Raw genomic sequence first — 20,059 nt, forward strand, 5'->3', positions numbered from 1 at the left:
GCTGATGGCCATCCAGGAACCTGAACCACCAGCCTGAAGCGGATCAGATAAAAGCCATTGTGAGGCCCCAGCAAGTGGCCGCTGGAGCCCTGTGTGGTTGTGGGGCCGCACAGGCCCGGCCCCAGCTGCCTGTGGGAACCCCCAGGCCCACTACCTCCCGCCCCGTTTACTCCCGGTTTGTGGGGGTGCGGCTCTCGGGAGGCTAACTGGGGTGCAAAGGTGCAGACGCCCGTCCAGTCCCCCAGAAGCTCACACGGGGGCAGAGGACAAGACCCAGCAGTGCAGGGCTGCAAGGGGAGGCCACGGAGGCCGGCCGGTGCTTGTGGGCAGCCAGGGATGGTGCTCGTGGGGAGCCGGGGACGGTGCTCGCAGAGAGCTGGGGCCGGTGCTCATGGGGTGGCCCGTCCTGAAGCAGCATCCCACGGAGGCCCTGCCGGACCAGGAGCTCCCGCCTGGCCCTTTCCCAGGGGATCCGCGAAGGCTGTGCAGGAAAGGACACAGCTGCTCCCCGCGTAGCACAGCCCAGAGTCTGGAAACGGGCCACATGCGGTGTCGCTGGAGGACCAGGGAACTGCTCATGGGACACTGGTGGGGTGCAGGGCAGCCACAGCCCGGGGACTGCAGGGCCGGCGCCCTGAGACTTCCCGGTTCTGGAAGGCTCGGCACCGGCTCCACCAGGGTCTGCGGGTGAGACTCAGAGGGGGGATGTCCTCGAGATGGCGGAGGTTGGGGGCACCCCGCAAGGGGAATGAGGAACCCCAGGCGCCGGTTGGGCCCTAGGTCGCTGCGGGGCCCGTCGCACAGGAGGACCTGACCATCCAGACTTCTCCAGCTGCCTGCGGGCCAGCCGGGCCAAGCGCATCTCAGTGAGTCCATGAAGAGACAGGAGGTGGGGAAAGGGGGGCGCGGCTTCCTGGCCAGGCCCAGTGGGGTCATGGGCATGACCCCCAAAGAATGGCTGGGAGACGGGGACTCAGGATGGGGAGGCCAGGACAAGGGGCCACGGCAGGAGGGGTGTGGGCCTCGGGGAGGACGGCGGGGGACGGCGGGGGGGGGGAGGGCCGAGGAAGAAGCTGGGGTCCTTGAGAAGACGCGGGGCAGCGCGGGTCCCCAGGGGCGAGCTCCTCCCCCGCAGGTGACCTGGAGGTTGACCAGAGCTTGTTTACAAGGCACTATTTTAAATACTTTTTATTCGCTGTACTTAAATCTGTTTATTCTCTGAAGTTAAAGACGTCTGAAGGCATATGTTGCAGTTGCTCTTAATCACGTCTGTTTGAGGAGGCCAAGCACCCCTTCCACTGCCTTTCAAGCTGGGGCGGGTTCCGGTGTGTGAAAGTAATTGCTGAAATCACTTAACTACTCAGAAAATGATTGCTTTAGACAAAAGGCACAAAATGTCATAGGTTTCAGTATCTGAAAGGAAGTTGTGCATTTCCACACTTAAGAAATGAAATATATGAGGAGAAAGGAGGGTTTTTTTGTTCTTATCCACCTTTCCGACCCTTTCATTGATTTTTTTTTTAATTGGAATAATTTCTTCAAGCTTTTAAAAATCAAAATTCTTATCTGGGGACTCCCAGACTCCTATTTCAAAAAAAAGTATATTTCAAAAAGCCAGTGGGCGTTTTCCGTGTATCCGAGTCAGAAGGAAATGGCCTCAGGACTGGTTGTGGGTCTCTTGACAAAATAGTGCCTGTGTGCTCCTGGATGCCCTCATGACAAAATTATGGGAGTGAGGAGCTATACAATGGGAAATATAAGGGCTTTAAAGGCTTGAATAAAAAAAGAGAATCATGAGTGGGTCTTTAAATAGAAATTCAATTAACAAAAAAAGTCAATTTTGACCTGAATTAGCGCTCTGCAAGGCACTCGGAGTCAGGGATCGTCCAGAAATGAGCACCGGGCAGTGACCTGAGAACGCCCAGGCCTCCCGCACCTGCTTGGTCGCCCGCATCGGCGTCCCCATCCCGTGCTTCCTGCCTGTGATCCCTGGAGAACCGTCCAGCTCATCCCAAAGCCCGTTTCCCATTTCCTAGCTGTGCACTAGGTCCCCCCTTCCCGCCTCCTTGGATCGCTTGGCATGCTCTTCCCGTCCATGCCACCCGCTTCCCCCCCTCCACTGGATCAGTCTCACAAGCAAATTTACATATTATTTGTCAATCTCAAAAATCTTTTCCTCTACTCCACTTCCCGCCAGGTCGCCAGGTCAGAGAGCTCGTGTGAGGGTCCCTGCCCTTGGCTCGTGCCCTCAGAGGCCATACTGCAGTCCTTCCCCGGCCACACATCTCCCTGTGGGGCGAAGACTCGGCTTACCCAGAGTGATGGTCTCTGCATTGTTGACCATACCAAGGGCACCTCACATCCCGCAGGGCCCTTGGACCCCTACAGAGAGTTCACGGTAGAGCATGGGTCGCTGTTATGCTCTCCTTGGGAGTCAAGGGGTGGTCACTGTGGGTGTGTGGCCAAAGCTCAGACATGAGGGCTGAAGCATCCCAACCCAAGGATGCAGAGCCCCCCGTAGTATGACCCTGAGCTGCGGTTTGGAAGGGAAGGGTTGAGGGCCACAGGCCCTATCCCTGTGCCACCAAGTCATGGGATGAACTCCAAAGCCCAAGGATTTTGACATATAAGCTTGATTCTCCAGGTTTTTACAAAAGCATATATGTTAATACAATGGAAGGAACGCATCTTATTTAAGTTCTTAGCTTAATATATAAATGTTACTATTGAAAATATATTTTTTAAAGATTGATTGATTGATTGATTTATGATAGACAGAGAGAGAGAGAGAGAGAGAGAGAGAGAGAGAGGCAGAGACCCAGGCAGAGGGAGAAGCAGGCTCCATGCAGGGAGCCCGACGTGGGACTCGATCCCGGGACCCCAGGATTGTGCCCCCGGGGCCCAAGGCAGGCACTGAACCGCTGAGCCCCCCCGGGGATCCCCTACTATTGAAAATATTAAGTGTAGGCCTTCGTTTGTTCTTTTTCCCTGGACCTCACACGTATTAAGGGTGCACCACTACCCTAATAACCTGGAAAAGGATTACTTTAAAAAACAATTCCCCTTTGTGGCAAAATTCCACTAAACAATGGTGTGCAGGCAACAGCTCCAGCTCCCCTCCTCCTGCCCTCTCTTAAACACTCGGATCAGCACCATTTTCGATTTGCCTTTCACCGTCTGTCAGAAGCGCTCTCGTCAAGGTCCCCGATACCTCACTGTGCAATCCGCTGATTGGTTCTCAATCCGCATTTTATTTGATGTTTGGGCAGCATGTGACACCGGGGGCACGTCTCCTCCCTTCTTTCTGGGGTTCCGCTCCCTCTGGTTTACTCCCTAGCTGGCTCGCTCCCCTCTTGCCTCTGTGCTGCTTCCTCACTCCATGTGTCTCCTCCGGCCTGTGCTGGAATCGCGGGGGCTCCGTCCTCGAGCCTCTCCTCCTCTCTGGACTCCTTCCCGCGGGGCCCACGCAGCAGTGGCTGCTGTTGATGATTCTTGAACGGCTTCTCCAGACCGTGCCTCCTCCCTCGCTTCACGCTCCCTACCTGACACGTCCACCTGCACGTCTACCAGGTGTCTCAGGCTTCACGTTCCCCAGACGGGCTCCTCCCTTCCCGAGTCGGCTCCAAGCACAGCCTTCCACCTCCCAGTTTAGGTCAGCTCCAGCTCCCTGTTCTCCGACCACAAAGCTGGAGTCTTTTGGAATCACCTGTGACTTGTCAACCTACCAAGGAATCATGGAGGCTCGACATCCCGAGCACATCCCAAACTCGAGCAGGTCTCACACCTCCGCTGCTGGGACAGCCTGGTCCAAGCTCCCTTGACCTCCCGGTGACGGCGCTGGGGCAGTAGCCTGCTCATCACGGGGCCCGTCGGGTCTGCTCTCAATACAGACACCGGTGTGACACGGCCCAAGTACGACAGACCACGTCACTCTGCTCTAGGCCCCGTCATGGTTCCCGTTTCACTCACTCAAAGCCCAAGTCCTAACCAGTGTCCAAAGCCCTGCATCGTCGAGACTCCACTCTGCTGTGCTCTCCCTCGTGGTCCCCACCCCCCCCCCCCCAACCCCCCCCACTCCCGGCTCCGAGCTCTGGCCACGCCGTCTCCTTGCAGGACCTGGGGCGCGTCAGGCAAGGCCCTGCCCTGCCTGGTTGCTCCGGCCCTGCCTTCTGCTAGGACGCTCCTGCCCGGTTACCTGTTCAACATCCTCACTTCCTCGCTACATCTGTACAAATCTCGTCTTCTCAGAAATACTTGCCCTGACCACTCTGTCTAATAGCACAGCCTGGGGAGCCTGGGTGGCTCATGGGGCGCCTGGGGGCTCCACGGTTGAGCACAGCCTTCAGCCCAGGCCATGACCCCAGGGTCCCAGGATCGAATCTCGCATTGGGCTCCCTGCTTGGAGCCTGCGTCTCCCCCTGCCTGGTCTCTGCCTCTCTCATAATTAAATAAATAAAATCTTAAAAAAAAAATACCGCAGCCTGTCTCTCCCTGCCTCTGGCTCTCTTAATTCCCCTTACTCTTCTCTACCTTCCCCCTTCCCTAGCACTTGCCACCTTCTAACGTTCTGTAGTTTGCTTGTCTATCATTTGTCCTTCCCACACTTTTCCTTTCCCACCCCTTTCCTTATCATCCAATAGAACTTTCCTCAATGATGGAAACGCTCTATATCTGCGCTGCCCAATACAGGAGCCGCCAGCTGCCTGTGGCTGTTGAGTGCTTTGGTTGCTAGTGCAACTCAGGATTCCAGTTAAGTTTCATTAATTTTCATCTATATTTTAATTAATCAATTAATTAATTTATTTATTTTTATTTATTTATTTTTATGTGAACCCGTTTATTGCATTCTTTTTTTTTTAAAATTTTTTATTGGTGTTCAATTTGCCAACATATAGCATAACCCCCAGTGCTCATCCCATCCAGGGCCCCCCTCAGTGCCCACCACCCAGTCATCCCCACCCCCCTGCCCACCTCCCCTTCCACCACCCCTAGTTCGTTTCCCAGAGTTAGGAGTCTCTCATATTCTGTCTCCCTTTCTGATATTTCCCACTTATTTTTTCTTTACATTTTAATTTAAATAACTACATGTGGCTAATGGCTAACCGCATCAAAAGCAGCTCTAGAACCTGACTGCCATGAGAACCGGGGACTTTGTTGCATTCACCAAGCCCTCATGAACACCCAGCAGAGTGTCTGACACATACGTACTCAGCGAAAATGTGTTAATGAATAAATGATCAAATCCAAGGCCAACTTTTCCAAGGCCTTGCCATCTATCATGGGATGATTAAGGGGCAGAGCCCAAGATTCATCACTTAAGAAATCCACCTCTTTCCCAGCATATCAAGGAGAGATCCAGAAATCCGGGCAGGTGCTTTCTGGCAGGCATACTCCGTAAAGATGCACAGTGCCTCATTTTTGGTTTTCCTGATTTTACAAACACATCTACTCACGCATATAAATTGGGGAAACAAACAATCTCTCCTGCACAGAATCCAAGCCTCTAGTCTCTGCCAACATGTAACCAACCTGGTTCATTTGTGGCCATCATCAGAATGCAGGGCAGATGCTCTCCATGCTCATGGTCTTGCAGAGGAAGGCTAATATAAATCTATAAAGTATTGCACCGTTCCAAGGGTGAGGAAGGTGAGGGAACACTTCGTCATTCACAGATGAAAAGGTTGTGGTCATAAACTATACGGTTTCATGCAGCTGCATCCCGGAAACCAAACACAATTACCAAATAGCTATGGAAATTTACGTGGTTTGGGTAGAATGAAAGTATGATATAGGAAATTAAACAACCATTGAGTGAACGAAGTTCTAAAAGCTATTTCGGAAATGAAATATGAAATCAGCCTTGGGGTGTTATGCTGTATGTTGGCAAATTGAACTCCAATAAAAAAAAATATATATATAAAAATAAATAAATAAATAAATAAATAAATAAATAAATAAATAAATATTTTAAGAAAAATCAACCTCGTGATACCAAATCAGGAATTTCAAACTGTTTTCTTCCAAAATCTTATTTTGAAGACCCATAAAACCAACGTTTTCAGCTGTACTAAGGTAGCAAGGAAAAGTTACAAGTGCTTTACTAAACTGCAATAAAACTAAGGATTAGGCAATATTCTGCTTGTATTATCTGCTTAGTTCCTTAGGTTCCTTGTAAAAGTAGCAGCTTGTTATGTCTATAATTTCCTTTAAAATACTTCAGAATAGGGGATCCCTGGGTGGCTCAGTGGTTTAGCGCCTGCCTTTGGCCCAGGGCGCGATCCTGGAGTCCCGGGATCGAGTCCCACGTCAGGCTCCCGGCATGGAGCCTGCTTCTCCCTCCTCCTGTGTCTCTTCCTCTCTCTCTTTCTATGTCTATCATGAATAAATTAAAAAATAATAAAAAAAATACTTAGGAATAGATCTGTGCACCAAGGTTTACAGCAGCATTATTCACAACAGCCCAAAGGTGGAACTAATCCAAATGTCCATTGAGCGACACACAGACAACGTGTGGCATACACATACAAGGGAGTATTACTCGGCCTCCAAAAGAAATGAACTTCTGATACGTCCCACAAGGGAAGTGAAACATGAAGACATTTGCCAAGTAAAATGAGGCAGATGCAAAACGAGAAATACTGTAAGGTCCTGCTTACGTGACGGACCCGGGGAAGTCAACTTCGCAGACCCAGAAAGTAGAAGGGGGTTGTGGTGGAATGGAGGTTGCAGAGAAACAACTATCATTACTGTTTTATGGGCCCACCGTTCTGAGTTTTGGGTTGGGAAGATGAAAGCGTTCTGGAGAGGGACGGTGGTGATGGGTAACAGCGTAAATTCCGCAGAGCAGTACCCTTAAAAGTGGTTATGAGGGTGGGTTTCACGTCACTTCTATTTCACTACCAAAGCAGAGTAGGTGGGCATCACAGTGCGACCCTGCGTGCCCATTGCTGGGGTGAGCTGCAGCCAGGTGCAGCCTTCATCCCCTGCACGAAGCACACCCAGCGTGGTCCTTCCAGTTAGCTACCAGCGCACGTCTGCGCTTTCTGCATCTCAATCCGCAAGCAATGCCCTGCCAATCAACAGAACTGAAAGTCACTAATGTTTTGTTTTTTTTTAAAAATTGAAGAAATTAGTAGTCTGCTACGTGACTGTTAGGAATGGGTACTCACTAGTGAAATCATAAGTATTTATTATATTTACATGTGGATTGGCAAGAATATTTTAGGGATACCCACCCATGCTGGCTCCACAAAGCATAAGGATCCAGTTAGGCCTGTATCCTTTAAGGGTGATGGTTTTGGCTAAATCCCTTTAAATAGTCCTATGCCACTGGAGGGTATGATGCTGAGTGAAATAAGTCAATCGGAGAAGGACAAACATTATATGGTCTCATTCATTTGGGGAATATAAACAATAGTGAAAGGGAATAAAGGGGAAGGGAGAGAAAATGAGTGGGAAATATCAAAAAGGGAGACAGAACATGAAAGACCCCTAACTGGGAAACAAACTAAGGTGGTAGAAGGGGAGGTGGGCGGGGGGTGGGGGTGACTGGGTGACGGGCACTGAGGGGGGCCCTTGATGGGATGAGCACTGGGTGTTATACTATATGTTGGCAAATTGAACACCAATAAAAAATAAATTTATAAAAAAATAAATAAATAAAATAAAAAATAAATAAATAAATAGTCCTATGCCCCAGCCAGAAGTACTGTACTGGGGGATCCTGGGTCCCTGGTGATACCGACCACAAGGGTGGCCGGATCCTGCCCCTGGAATCTTCATGACGGCCTTCAGTGAGTAGTTTGTGCAAATTGGGGGTCAGAACATCGAAACGTAGAGAGCTGGAACGTACTCAAGCTCATGGAGCTGGTCACATAAACCGTGTGTGTGTTCACCTGCTAATACATGTTCACTGGGCATGCATATATCGGGCAGTATTTGCCCGAGATCTGTGTTCAACATAGCCTAGTGGTGAAGTCATCAGCTAAGCAGGGAACCCTTACCACTTCATCGGAGGCCACCATGACTTACCAAGAGGACCCGAAGAGTCACCCAGGGCCCGAACCAGTCCAGGTCAGCGGACAATCCCAACTGCAGAGGCCAGAAGGGAATACTAGTGTCAAAGGATGAGAAAAACCAAGCCAGAATGAGACTGCTAATCCTGGGAATGCGCAATGGGTGGTACACTGTAGCGTTTACCAGTCTACCCTCCTCTCTGATTCTAGAGATGAGAAACTGGGGCTCGGACACCATTGAGGGATCTTCCTAACCACATATGCATTTCCTAAGCAGAAACTGGAGGGAAACCTTCGATATCATCATTATTTTAGAGTTGCCAGTTGCTGCACGATTATCAGCTGCCACACCTACTGCTAGGTGCTTTGACAGAGGGTTGCTGGTTTTCACAAAATCCCTGCAAAAACAGTAGTGCCATCCTCAGTGTTCAGAGGGGACTGAAATCCAGGGGGGTCATGCCAGCAGATGTGGCCGGAGCCCCCCTTATGGCCCCATCACACTTCAGCAAGCCTCCCGAGGGGTGGGCGTCCTGCTGCAGACAGGTCCCCGGGGCGGGGGAGGGGAGCATGCTCCCTCCTGGAGGTGGTGGCCCAGGGGGCAGCCGGGCCAGCGATGGAGCGTCCTCCTCCTGCAGGCTGGCCGCCGGGCATGGTCTCCTGTCCCCCAGGTCCCAGCTTCAGCCAGGGGCTCACCCGAGGCCCCTGCTCAGGGCCCGCTGCTGAGGAGCCGCCCGTTAGTCCCGGTTTCTTCAGTCCCCACCAGTGCCTCCCAGAACCCCCCCAAATAAATGGCCTGCCCCCGATTCTTGGCTTGGGGTGTTCCTGGGGGTGCCGCCCAGTGATGCCACAGCTGCCGGGCCACCTGCCTGCCAGGAGCGCGCTGCCCCATTCCGTGCTCAGTGGCGCTCTCCTCTGCGCAGGGGGAGCCCTGGGAGGTGGGGCTGGATATCCCAGAGGGAAGTTCCTGGAGTTTCCCAGATGGCCCGGTGACTTGGCCCTCGGCTCCGGCCCCGACCGCGTGGGATGGGTCAGCTCGGCGGACAGCAGCCTCCCAGACGTCACCCCTGGGCCGCAACCTGCACACTTGCAGTGGCACAGGGCCTGGCAGGTGCCCCCAAGCCCAGGGTCCTGGGATGGGGCCACATCGGATCCGTGTGGATCCAGTCCCCGGGCCTGGAGAGGGCGGCGGTGTGATGGGGAGGCAGGGGAGGCAGCTGGTCCCCCCACAGGTGAGGCAACTCGACCCCCGCAGGTAGGGCAGCTTGACCCCCTGCAGGTGAGGCAGCTGGGCCTCAGGGAGGCCAAGTGCTGCATCAGAGGGCACAGTGGACCCCTGAGCTCAGCCCTTCTGCTCCCCAGGTCGTGCTCCTCCTGAAAACACCCCAACCCGAGCCCCTGAGACTGTGAGTCAAAGACGTAAGTGGAAGGACACTTGTCACCCGTGTCCCAGAGCAGTGGCCTCGGGCTCCTTGCTGAACAGAACCAGCCCCCCGCCCGGCGGCTGCTGGGCCCGTCACAGGCCTGTCCGCCCGCATCTTCGGGGGCGCCTGACCCACACGGTGCCGCTGCTCCAGCTGCGCAAACGTGGCCCGAGTTTTCTGAGCGCCAGGCCCGTCCAGACGGAGGCCCCAGAGGTCCCACGGCGTCCCTGAGCTCAGAGGGGCCTGGGGACCCCAAGGAAGCACCGGCCTCCGACGCTGCTCCAGTTTGAGGGGACTTTGGCTTTTACAGCAAACCAAACGCTCGGGGCTTGTGCTGGTTTGGGGGGGACCCGACGGCCAGGTGCGCCCATATACCTTTACTGTCCAATATGAGACGAGCTGTCAGCAAAGGGGGGGACAGCGAGAGACGGGGGGGACAGCGAGAGAGGGGGAGAATCACCAAGCAAATAACGAGGTACTGAAGGGCCAAATAAGCGGGAGAGCGGTCTGTGGGGAGGGCAGCTGGGACGTCCCTTCGTGTGGGCCTGTGTCTGTCGGTTTTAATCACTTACACACTTGTGGGCCGCCTACAGGGAGCAGGGAGTTCCTTTGTTTGAAACCCTGTGAAGCCACCCTTTACCCCAGGACCCTAAGTCATGTTCATTTTGCCTGTGCCAACTCCTCCCTCCCAGTTCCGGCTTCTAGAACCCTCTACGGCAAAGAGAGTTAATGGCCAAATCAGCCTGAGCTGGAAGGAATGTGTGATTGATTAGTCACGTCGGGCCGGACTCCAAGCAGGATTGTCGCAGGAGAGCCGGGACCCACCCGCACCAGCCACCGTGCGCACAGCACGCCCCCAGGTGCTTTTGGAGGCCTTGCCATCATCTCCGAAACTATACTCTTTCTACGAATATGCAGGCTTCGTGGCTGCTGCTTCAATAGTTCAACTGACAACCAGCGGATCTCACCTTTTGCTTCTAAGCATCCTCAGAAACCATGACTTTAATTTAAGGGTGCATTTAAGAAGAAGCTCAAGTCAACGTCTGCCAAGCCCTCTGAAGACGAGGAATATCACACACGCCAAGAACCACCGACAGCGATCACGCCCCGGCGTTCCTTCACAACCCAAGTGCGGCTGGGGGTCACGCTAATCAAGGTGCCTTACCGACTCAGTGAATGGAAGGACCTGTAGCTTCCCACATGATGATTCTGTGAAACGACCGCATACAATTCATAGTAATTTAAATCCATTACGAATTTTAACTTGAAAATCACTTACTTCTAAAACTTACTTGGGAATCTTAAAAGAATTTTCACACTTGTTTTGAAATCATTCAATAAGCAATCACTCGGTTTCATCTTTTCACCTCTTCTTCCCAGGCACACGTGGTAGGGCCATGCTTTTTTTTTTTTTGTAAATTTATTTTTTATTGGTGTTCAATTTGTCAACATACAGAATAACACCCAGTGCTCATCCCGTCCAGTGCCCCCCTCAGTGCCCGTCACCCAGTCACCCCCACCCCCTGCCCTCCTCCCCCTCCATCACCCCTAGTTTGTTTCCCAGAGTTAGGAGTCTTCATGTTCTGTCTCCCTTTCTGATATTTCCCACTCATTTTTCCTCCTTTCCCCTTTATTCCCTTTCACTATTATCTATATTCCCCAAATGAATGAGAACATACACTGTTTGTCCTTCTCCGATTGACTTACTTCACTCAGCATAATACCTTCCAGGTCCCTCACATCAAAGCAAATGGTGGATATTTGTCGTTTCTAATGGCTGAGGAATATTCCTTCGTCTACATAGACCACAGCTTCTTTATTGGCAGGGCCACTCTATCGGCCCTTTCCCACTCCCAGAAAGCCACCGGAATCAAGAGGCTGCCCAGAATATTGTTTTCATCGATAATAACAATAATAACACTATGTTCTAAATAGCTCAAGTGTGCAACCTTTTTACCTATCCTATCTACTTGACTTTTATTTAATACACGTCCCTATAGTATCATTCCCAAATTATAGATGTGAAGTGAGCTTACTGAATAAACGGCAGAGCTAGGCCCCAAACCCAAGCAGTGTGACTGAGTCCACACTCCCATTCCTTTTTTTTTTTTTTTTTTTTTTTTTATTTATGATAGTCACAGAGAGAGAGAGAGAGAGAGAGAGGCAGAGACACAGGCAGAGGGAGAAGCAGGCTCCATGCACCGGGAACCCGATGTGGGATTCGATCCCGGGTCTCCAGGATCGCGCCCTGGGCCAAAGACAGGCGCCAAACCGCTGCGCCACCCAGGGATCCCCACACTCCCATTCCTGATCTGCCTGGCTCCTGTTCCATCACCATGGATTCTCTGGCCAAGTTAAGCCCATTTCCCTTCTGCCCCGTAACCATGTCCTACTCCGTTGCTCTTCTCTTCTCTTCTCCTGGCCTGGCCTAAGCCTTCCCTTGTCCTCCATGTCTGAGGTCTAGAATGCCTCACAGCTCTGCTCAACTGTGCCGTCTTCACACATCTTCGCTATTGCTGCACTCCATCCACTCCTACATTTTTGATACTTACTGATATATTCCTCTAGGCTGTTGGTCGCCCATTCAATCTACAAGTAACTCTTGAGGATCTACAATACCCCAAGGAGTCCTCGGGCACTAGAGTCCGTGCTGAATAAGGCTTCCTCTGATGACTTTTGCGTTGCAGCAGGTAATGCAGGTAAACTTACTTGAGATACCATCTCACTCCATTCTCACCTAATTTTCTAACCCTAGGAGGTCTACACTGCCATGGAGTACGGTACTTGCGGAATCCTCTAAGAGGGAACCTGTGAAGGAATTGTAGGGAGGAAACACCTGGGGATTGGTTTCCTGTGTATGCTTAAAGCAAGACCCGAAATATCCATTTCTCAGGGATAAGCCCGGAGAGCCCCATCACACTTGGGAACAACATTTTAAGAAGTTTAGAATTATTGTGCTCACTAATACGTTTTCCCTTCCTTTGATCTTTTCCTTGAGGACAACTAGAACTGCTCTTATAGCATTTCAGGGGTGGTGAGAATTGAGAACTAGGAGAAACCACTTGCTCAGAAAAACGTATTTTGAGACTTTTTACTATGACCAAAATGAACAAGGGTGGAGTTAAACTCATCAAAACATTATACCTTTCCCTTCCAAGTCTGATAGGAAGTGATCAGAGAGCGAGTGTTAGGACTCCCTTGAGAGAACTCATCCTAGGATATTCGGCATCTTGGGTGTTTTTAAAACTTGATTTAAAAAATACTTGAAAAAAATAAAAAATAAAAATAAAAAAATAAAAAATAAAAATAAAAAAATAAAAAATACTTGGTTTCTGTGTTAAATTAAACTTATATTTAACAGGCCTATGGCAGTCTCCTGCACAAAATTTTTCTCTGGATTTTGTACACACACACACAACCTCACGTTATTATAGAGTTGAGTTTGCATATCTCCCTTGAGGAATCGTGAGATACCCATGGCTGTTTCTAGGACCTTATTTGCATAAATCCCCCCTTTCCCTATTTGAGGACAGGTGAAGGGAAACTTAGGACTCTTGCCAACTCTTCTAGTGACCTAAGATCAAACTTCCTCCAGAGGACAGACAGTGTAAGAGCTCACCTTACGCCAAGGAACGCAGCGAATCTGTGTCATGCCTTAGGACTCAATCTAAAGAGAATTTTAGTAATAAGCAGGGGTATGGTACTGGATAATGTTATCTAGATTTAGCTCTCAAAATGTGTCTCTCAAAAGGAATCTTTCTCAAAGGTCTATGAAAACACAGTGACCTTGGAGAAATAAGGAAAATTTTCTGTAGAGAGTTAATATCTAGAGCTGGTAAGGAGAAGGGACTGTGCCTCCTCTCGCAAGAACCTAGAAGCAGTCTGAGGGGGAGAAAGGCACTGGAGAAGCCTTCTGAAGTTGGTATAGGACATGACATGGTAGGATGTGGCCCCACTATGCTACATACCTTGAGAGCAGAGACTGTCTTGCCTGTGACTGACTCTGTAGGATTTAGGACAGTGATTGCCTCATGGGAGAAATCCGATTAATGTTTTATAGCTGAATTGAATGGAAAGCAGAGGCAAAAAGTCATGATCAAAAAAGAAGAGTGGGTAGTGCAAAGTTAGAAAGACTGTACTGTTTGTGTATTCCCCACTGTCTACACCAATGTATCATGAGACCCCATTGATATCGGAGGGAGGGGAGTAGGGAAACTTTAAAAATACAGTAACTGGAATAATGAAGAGGAAAGAAGCTGTGATAGAGGCACACATAAAAAGGCTACATCTCCTAGCTTCCTTGTATCTAGATGGGGCTGTGCAACTAGTCCTGGGCAAAGGCGTTTGGACAGAGGTCACACATGCTACTTCATGGCCTGGCCCCATAAACCTCTTTTATATCCTTCCAAGTTCATCCTCTCTGTCTTTGTCTCTCTCTCTCATTGTTTGGTTGACCATATGCAGAAGTTTCAGTGGAAGACTTTAAGGGTCTACGGCCTTAGGGCAGGCAGAGCAAGGACAGCAGATAGGAGAAGTCTGGCTACCTGAAGAACTGTGTGGTACACAACAGCCCTTCCCCAACACTGATCCCCACCGGACTGTGACATGAGTGAGAATTAATGTTTCTTAAGTCACTGACATGGGGGTGTTTGTTATAGCTGCCAACATTACATACCCTAGCTGACACAGAGGCCATTGGATTCTGATTCCTGAGGCCTCTGATTCCTGAAGGAAGTACGACTAGGAAATGGGGATTACTAGAACAAGGGGGTGCACGTTTGCATATGTATGTGCTAAATCAAATGCAACTTATTTTTTTTATTTAAATTTTTATTTATTTATGATAGTCACACAGAGAGAGAGAGAGAGAGGCAGAGACACAGGCAGAGGGAGAAGCAGGCTCCACGCAGGGAGCCTGATGTGGGATTCGATCCCGGGTCTCCAGGATCACGCCCTAGGCCAAAGGCAGGCGCCAAACCGCTGCGCCACCCAGGGATCCCTCAAATGCAACTTATTAAGTATTTTCCATATGCAAGATGTCAGATGTATAGCAAGCAAGACATTTCAAAATTATTCTTTGTATACTCATAAATTAAAATAATAGAGTATGAAGTTGACATATTCACCAAGTAGTCATGTCAGAGTGGCCACTACCAACTCTAGGTTCCTTATAATTATTAACTATTTTCCCTAAGCCCATGCACCAAAAAATAGTTCCCTACTGAAAAAAAGAAGGAACAGACTCACTGAGTAAAAGTACTTGCAGTCTCCTGAGAAGTCACATGGTGGAAGAGCCAAGCTCACTGGACTATTTTCTGGGCAGGAGCAGCACAACTCTATAGTTTGGGAAAAGTACACTGACAACTTTCTCAAGACTAGAACCACGGTGTTCAAATATGAGGCCTCAGAATAGCTCAATTCTCTCCCGGGATGTTAAGCTCCATTAAAACAAAACAAAACAAAACAAAACAAGCAACTCAGCTCATTGCCCAGAGAAGTGGGTACAGACAGAAGGCACCAACTACTGTGGGGGTGGGCTAAGTTCTATGAGGAAAGCGTATCTCACTAGAGAGCTTCCGGAGGCATACCTCCTTGACTCCATAGATGCCTGCGTGAACCACCAAGGGATCTTGAGCCATGAGGGATCACGTTCCCTTAGTCTCCTCTCTGCAGGAAATAGCCTTTGCCCAAACCAACCCCTTTTGTTTTACTCCTTTGCCATAAAGCAGGGTAGTAAGAGGTAATGGTTCGACTCCCTACAACGATCCGTAAATCCCATCCACTCTTTACCCCTTGGCCATCTTCACCCATGAGGACTCAACCTCTTGGGCACATATCAAATGCCACCTCCTCCAAAAAGCCTTTGCTGAGTTTTTCTCAATGAGGTTTAAACTTAACCCTCTTTTCAATTTCTATAGCACTTGTAAGTTTTATCATTAAAATGTTTTTCCTAATTATTAAGGTATGTTCATGTCTTCTTTCCCTTGTTAGGTGGTGACCTTGAAGGAAAGGCTATATTTTATTCCAAGACCTAATTCAATCACAAAGTCCAGTTGACCCTTAAACAATGAAGGATGGGGTTAGAGATGCCAAATTCCTCTGCAGTTGAAAATCTACATATAACTTTTGATTCCTCAAAAACTTTACTACCAAAAGCCCACTGTTGACTGGAAGCCTTGTCAGTGACAGCAGTGGCCAGTTAACACATGTTTTGTACATTATACGTATTATGTACTGTATTTCTACAATAAGGTAAGCCAGAAAAAAAGAAAATGCTATTAAGAAAGTCACAAGGAAAATACATTTGCAGTGATGGACTGTATTTATAGAAAAAGATCTATGTATAAGTGGACCCACACAGTTCACAGCTGTGTTTTCAGGGGTCAATTGTAGATATTTACTATTTTTATTTTTTAAAGATTTGTTTATTTATATTCATGAGAGAGAGAGAGAGAGAGAGAGAGAGGAGAGGCAGAGACACAGGCAGAGGGAGAAGCAGGCTCCATGCAGGGAGCCTGACGTGGGACTCGATCCCAGGTCCCCAGGATCAGGCCCTGGGCCGAAGGTGGCACTAAACCGCTGAGCCACCTGGGCTGCCCCGAATTATAGATATTTAATAAATATTTTGAATTGACTTTCAAGGCTGTCTCTCTCATAGAGTAAGAGAATAAGGTTGGGTATAAGGTTGACATCTCAGGACATGGAAACTATTTCCTTGTCTCTTTGTACTCTGGACTACTACTCCATGTGTTCAAATCCGGACTCTACTATTTATAAGTTATATGACTTGGCTAAGGTACTTACCTCTCACATTATTAGTTTCCTCACCCATTGAATGGGATTAATAAGATTATAGATGTAAAACACTTAGAAAGTGGTTACCATATAGTAAGAAATCAATAAATGTAATCATCATCAGTATTATCCTCACCATAATTTCACTAGAAAATTGTTGATGGTATTTGTTTGTTTGTTTGTTTGTTTATTTATTTATTTATTTATTTATTTATTGGTATTTGTTATCTTAAACAGGGATAGCAAACCCAAATGCCTTTAGGGTCCAGGCAGGCAAGGTAAATGAGTGAAATAAAGTAACGGCAAAATTGTTGGAGTTCAGAACTAAGTGGTAAGAAAAACAAGAGGCCAATCAGTATATATATGTTAGTAATATATATGTATATATTATATATATTTTATATGTACATATACACAAAAATATTATGATTAATACTATGTTATAAGCCACCGGAACACAGAGAATGAGTACCAAACAGCCATGACGCTTGCTGACATTTCCTGAGTGAGCATGTTAAGATGTTATTATATGAGCTGAACCTTACAAGATAAGCAGATATTACCTAAGAGGATTAGAAAGGAATAATGTTAGAAGCAGAAGGAAAAGGAAATAAAAGGAAGAACTGTGAAAAAATTTGGTGTATTGAAGGAACTTCTAAAAATGCGTTCTGGCTAGAGTGAAGGCCCACATGGAAACCTGGTCATGGGGCAGACAGTTTGGCAGATGTCAGGTCATGAAGGACCTTATATGCTCAAGTTTGCCTAGAAAGCAATGGGAAGCCACATTTTAAGAAGATAACTAGGAGCAATGTGCTAACGAGGAATTTTGTGCGCTTTAACTGAAGCAACAGCACAGTGAATAGAGAAAGGGCCACATTTTGAAGGTAGAATTAGCATATCTTGGGGATCAATTGAGTAGAAAGGGCTGAATAAGGAAGAAAGGTCTGAGTCAATGCCGAGCCTTCAGGTTTGTGTGACTAGGATGTTAACTTGCTGTTCCTGGAGATGGACTGGAGTGAGAGTGGGAGAAAAGTTCAGCTCTGGGCCTGTTGAGTTTAGGTACCTATTGGACATCCACATGGTAATGCTGACTATGTGGATTTTAACACCTGGACATGTAGAACTGGGAATTTCTAGTTATCTTTTAGGAACACTGATCAGAGTAAGAAGATAAGAGTCCAAGGATGACCCCTAGCACATACTAACACTTAAGGGACCAACACAAGAAGAGGAATCTGAAAAGGAATGGAGGAGAGGGAGGGGCAAAATTAGGGAAGAGAAATGCACCAAAGCTAAGGAAGTAAAGAGCGTCATTTAACCCAAAACCAAATGAGTCCTTGGAAGGGGAGCTAGTCTTGGTGGACTTCTCCAGGTGGGATTCAGCCTGTAGTGCAGAAAGGAGTTAGTGGGAGGAGACCTGCTTGACTGGAAAGAAAAAGAGCTGGAGGGCCACGGAGTCATGTAAAGATCTTACTTTTTTTTTTCTAATGGAAAAGACTTGAGAATATTTTATAATCCGAAAGGAAAATTTTATAGAAGAGAGAAAACTGAAGCTATGGAAGATATAAAGTCACCAGTTTGAGGGGGTCAGGAGTACAAGTTATAGGACACAGAGCATAACCCTGGAGAAGACGGACATATATCCTATTGTATCCAAAAGGGAGAGTGGGAATGGATGGATAAGGGACTGCCCCTTGCCGAGCAGGGAGGGAAATGGAGAGTGGGAGAACGAGGTCACTGCTGGAAGTCTGGCAGAGAAACTGCTGGAGGACATGCAGCAGGAGGCCTCATCGAGGGCCCAGCTAAGGTTGGAGGCCGTGACTTTGCACCGTTGGCGGCGTATGTGACTTTCCCAAGCAGCCTTGATTGTCCAGCACAGACGAGGCAAAGGAGGCCGGTGAATGAATTGGTCCAAGATGTCTGGACATCAGAGGAAAAAACTCATGCTCATGAGCTGTTTAGTGATTTCCTCAGCTTGAGATTTCATTATGCGTCTGAACAATTTGCAAAACTGCAAATCATCTGAGGTTTTCCCCAAGCCGTGTTGAATACTAATTCATCTAGATAGACGGTGGAACCTGCAAGGGAATTGGAGCCTTTAAACTCAATTCTCTCTTGACACTTGAGAAATGAATGGAGAATTATGTGTCCAATTCTTAATCCTTGGAGAGCCAAGCACAAAAGTGTTTTATAAGAGTTATCAGAGAAGAGTTTTATTCTCAGAATGCTCATTCTGGAAAAAAAAGAAGACATTTCTTTTTTAAAAAAAGGAGCAAGAAGGCTTTCACAAGCCTCTAGCAGGAGAAGGGGTTGACCAAGGACATTCCCAACCTTGGGCAAGCCTCACACCCTATGGTGCTCTCGGTACTGGTGTGACCAGACTTGGGGCTTAAAGTAGAAGACAGAGAAATAGTGAGCAAATGGTTTCCCTTGAAGATCTCATATTCTGATGGTTGGTTCAAAGTCTCAGGAAGCTGAGACAAGGAGTTCAGGCAGGAAGAGGGGCCACCGTCCTCTGCCCAGAGCAATAAGCATCAAGTGTGAGCTCAATCTCCAGCCTCATCTATGCCGATCATGGCTTCCTTCCCACACCTCTTGAAGAAGAATCAATCCCTCTCTACCATTTCTGCACAAGTGCCTGTTGGAAAAAGAGTGCACTCCTCCCCTCACACCCTGACCCCATTTTACATTTATGCGAAAATGAACGTTTCATAGGCTTTAAACTCATGCTTCTGGAGAATAGAACCATGGCTGACAAGCGATTTCCGGTGGACTTAAGAGGTAATAGGTCTTAAAACTAAGTGTTGCACACAGTGTTCTACCGGGTTTTCATCCTACCTATTTTCTCTTTAGTTATGAACAAAGAAAATCTTCTGGAACATTGGCTGCTTCTCTTTATAATTTCAATACAATGTGTCAATATATGTGCAATACATACATACATAATCAAATGGTAGGAATTCTGTGTTTTATTGGTTATCGGATTCAGTATTGAGGATAACTGCAGCTTCTCTGGGATGGAAATAAGTTCAGATGGGCCTGATATTTTATATTCATCCATCTATCCATCCACCCATCCATCCCTCACTTGAATAGACTTTGGCAACCATCTCATTTCCCTTGTTCTCCCTTATAATTCCCCTACTGACCCACTGCTTCATGGAGAGGAGTCCCTTTCTTCATTCTTCTTATGGTTCCTAGATCCCTACATGTCTCTAATGCCTAAATTCCTAAATGCTAGGGACACGCAAGCTGAGACCAGATGAACTAATCATAAACAAATAATGGCAAAGTGGAAGATTAATCTTAAGAAACCACACACACACACACACACAAACCAGTACCTACAAAAAGAACCTGAAATATTCACAACAAAGAATCCTACTCTCCGTGGTCTGCCCTCCCTGCAGATAAGATTAAGATGTCCAAGCGTGGAGCTGTACCCCTTCCTGAGAACGCCTAATCTAGAGCAAGCCCCTGGTCCCTTGGACCCTCCTCAAATCCTCCCCTAACCCAAACCCCAATCCTCTAAGTTCTTGCTAACATTTCTGACCAAGACGCCTCATGGTTTCTCAGAGTGTGTGTCCCCTGCCCCCGCCACTGCAATGAGTAATAAACCTGCCTTGTTTAACCACACACATCTTCCTGAGCTTTGACAAAACAGAAGTTACAGGGGCTTTTTGGGCACTCTGCTCTGATGTGCAGTGTATACAGCGTTCAGAAAGAATGAGGTGGTTACATAAAGCAATGAGAAAGATTGCTCTAGCGAGGGTGGGCAAGGATGTTTCCTTTCAAAAGTTCCAATTCCAGAGAACCTCTTGAGAGCTT

General features: G+C 48.1%; 1 protein-coding gene across 16 annotated transcripts in view; it reads right to left on the reverse strand.

The window, feature by feature from the left end:
• The window catches only part of CPQ (carboxypeptidase Q), a 398,486-nt gene that overhangs the window by 32,025 nt on the left and 346,402 nt on the right, over window positions 1–20,059 (reverse strand). For 4 of the 16 annotated variants that reach the window (XM_072734268.1, XM_072734269.1, XM_072734259.1 and 1 more), the window contains one exon: window positions 8,032–8,091. The exons of 11 other annotated variants lie outside the window; for them this stretch is intronic. In XM_072734268.1, the coding sequence (XP_072590369.1) occupies window positions 8,075–8,091 (17 nt within the window). In that variant the 3' untranslated portion in view covers window positions 8,032–8,074. Of the gene's footprint in view, window positions 1–6,877; window positions 7,070–8,031; window positions 8,092–20,059 lie in introns of those variants that run through there. One more of the 16 variants, XM_072734261.1, reaches the window with a different exon arrangement.

Source organism: Vulpes vulpes, chromosome 13 (assembly GCF_048418805.1).
Source record: "Vulpes vulpes isolate BD-2025 chromosome 13, VulVul3, whole genome shotgun sequence".
Classification (NCBI taxonomy): domain Eukaryota; kingdom Metazoa; phylum Chordata; class Mammalia; order Carnivora; family Canidae; genus Vulpes; species Vulpes vulpes.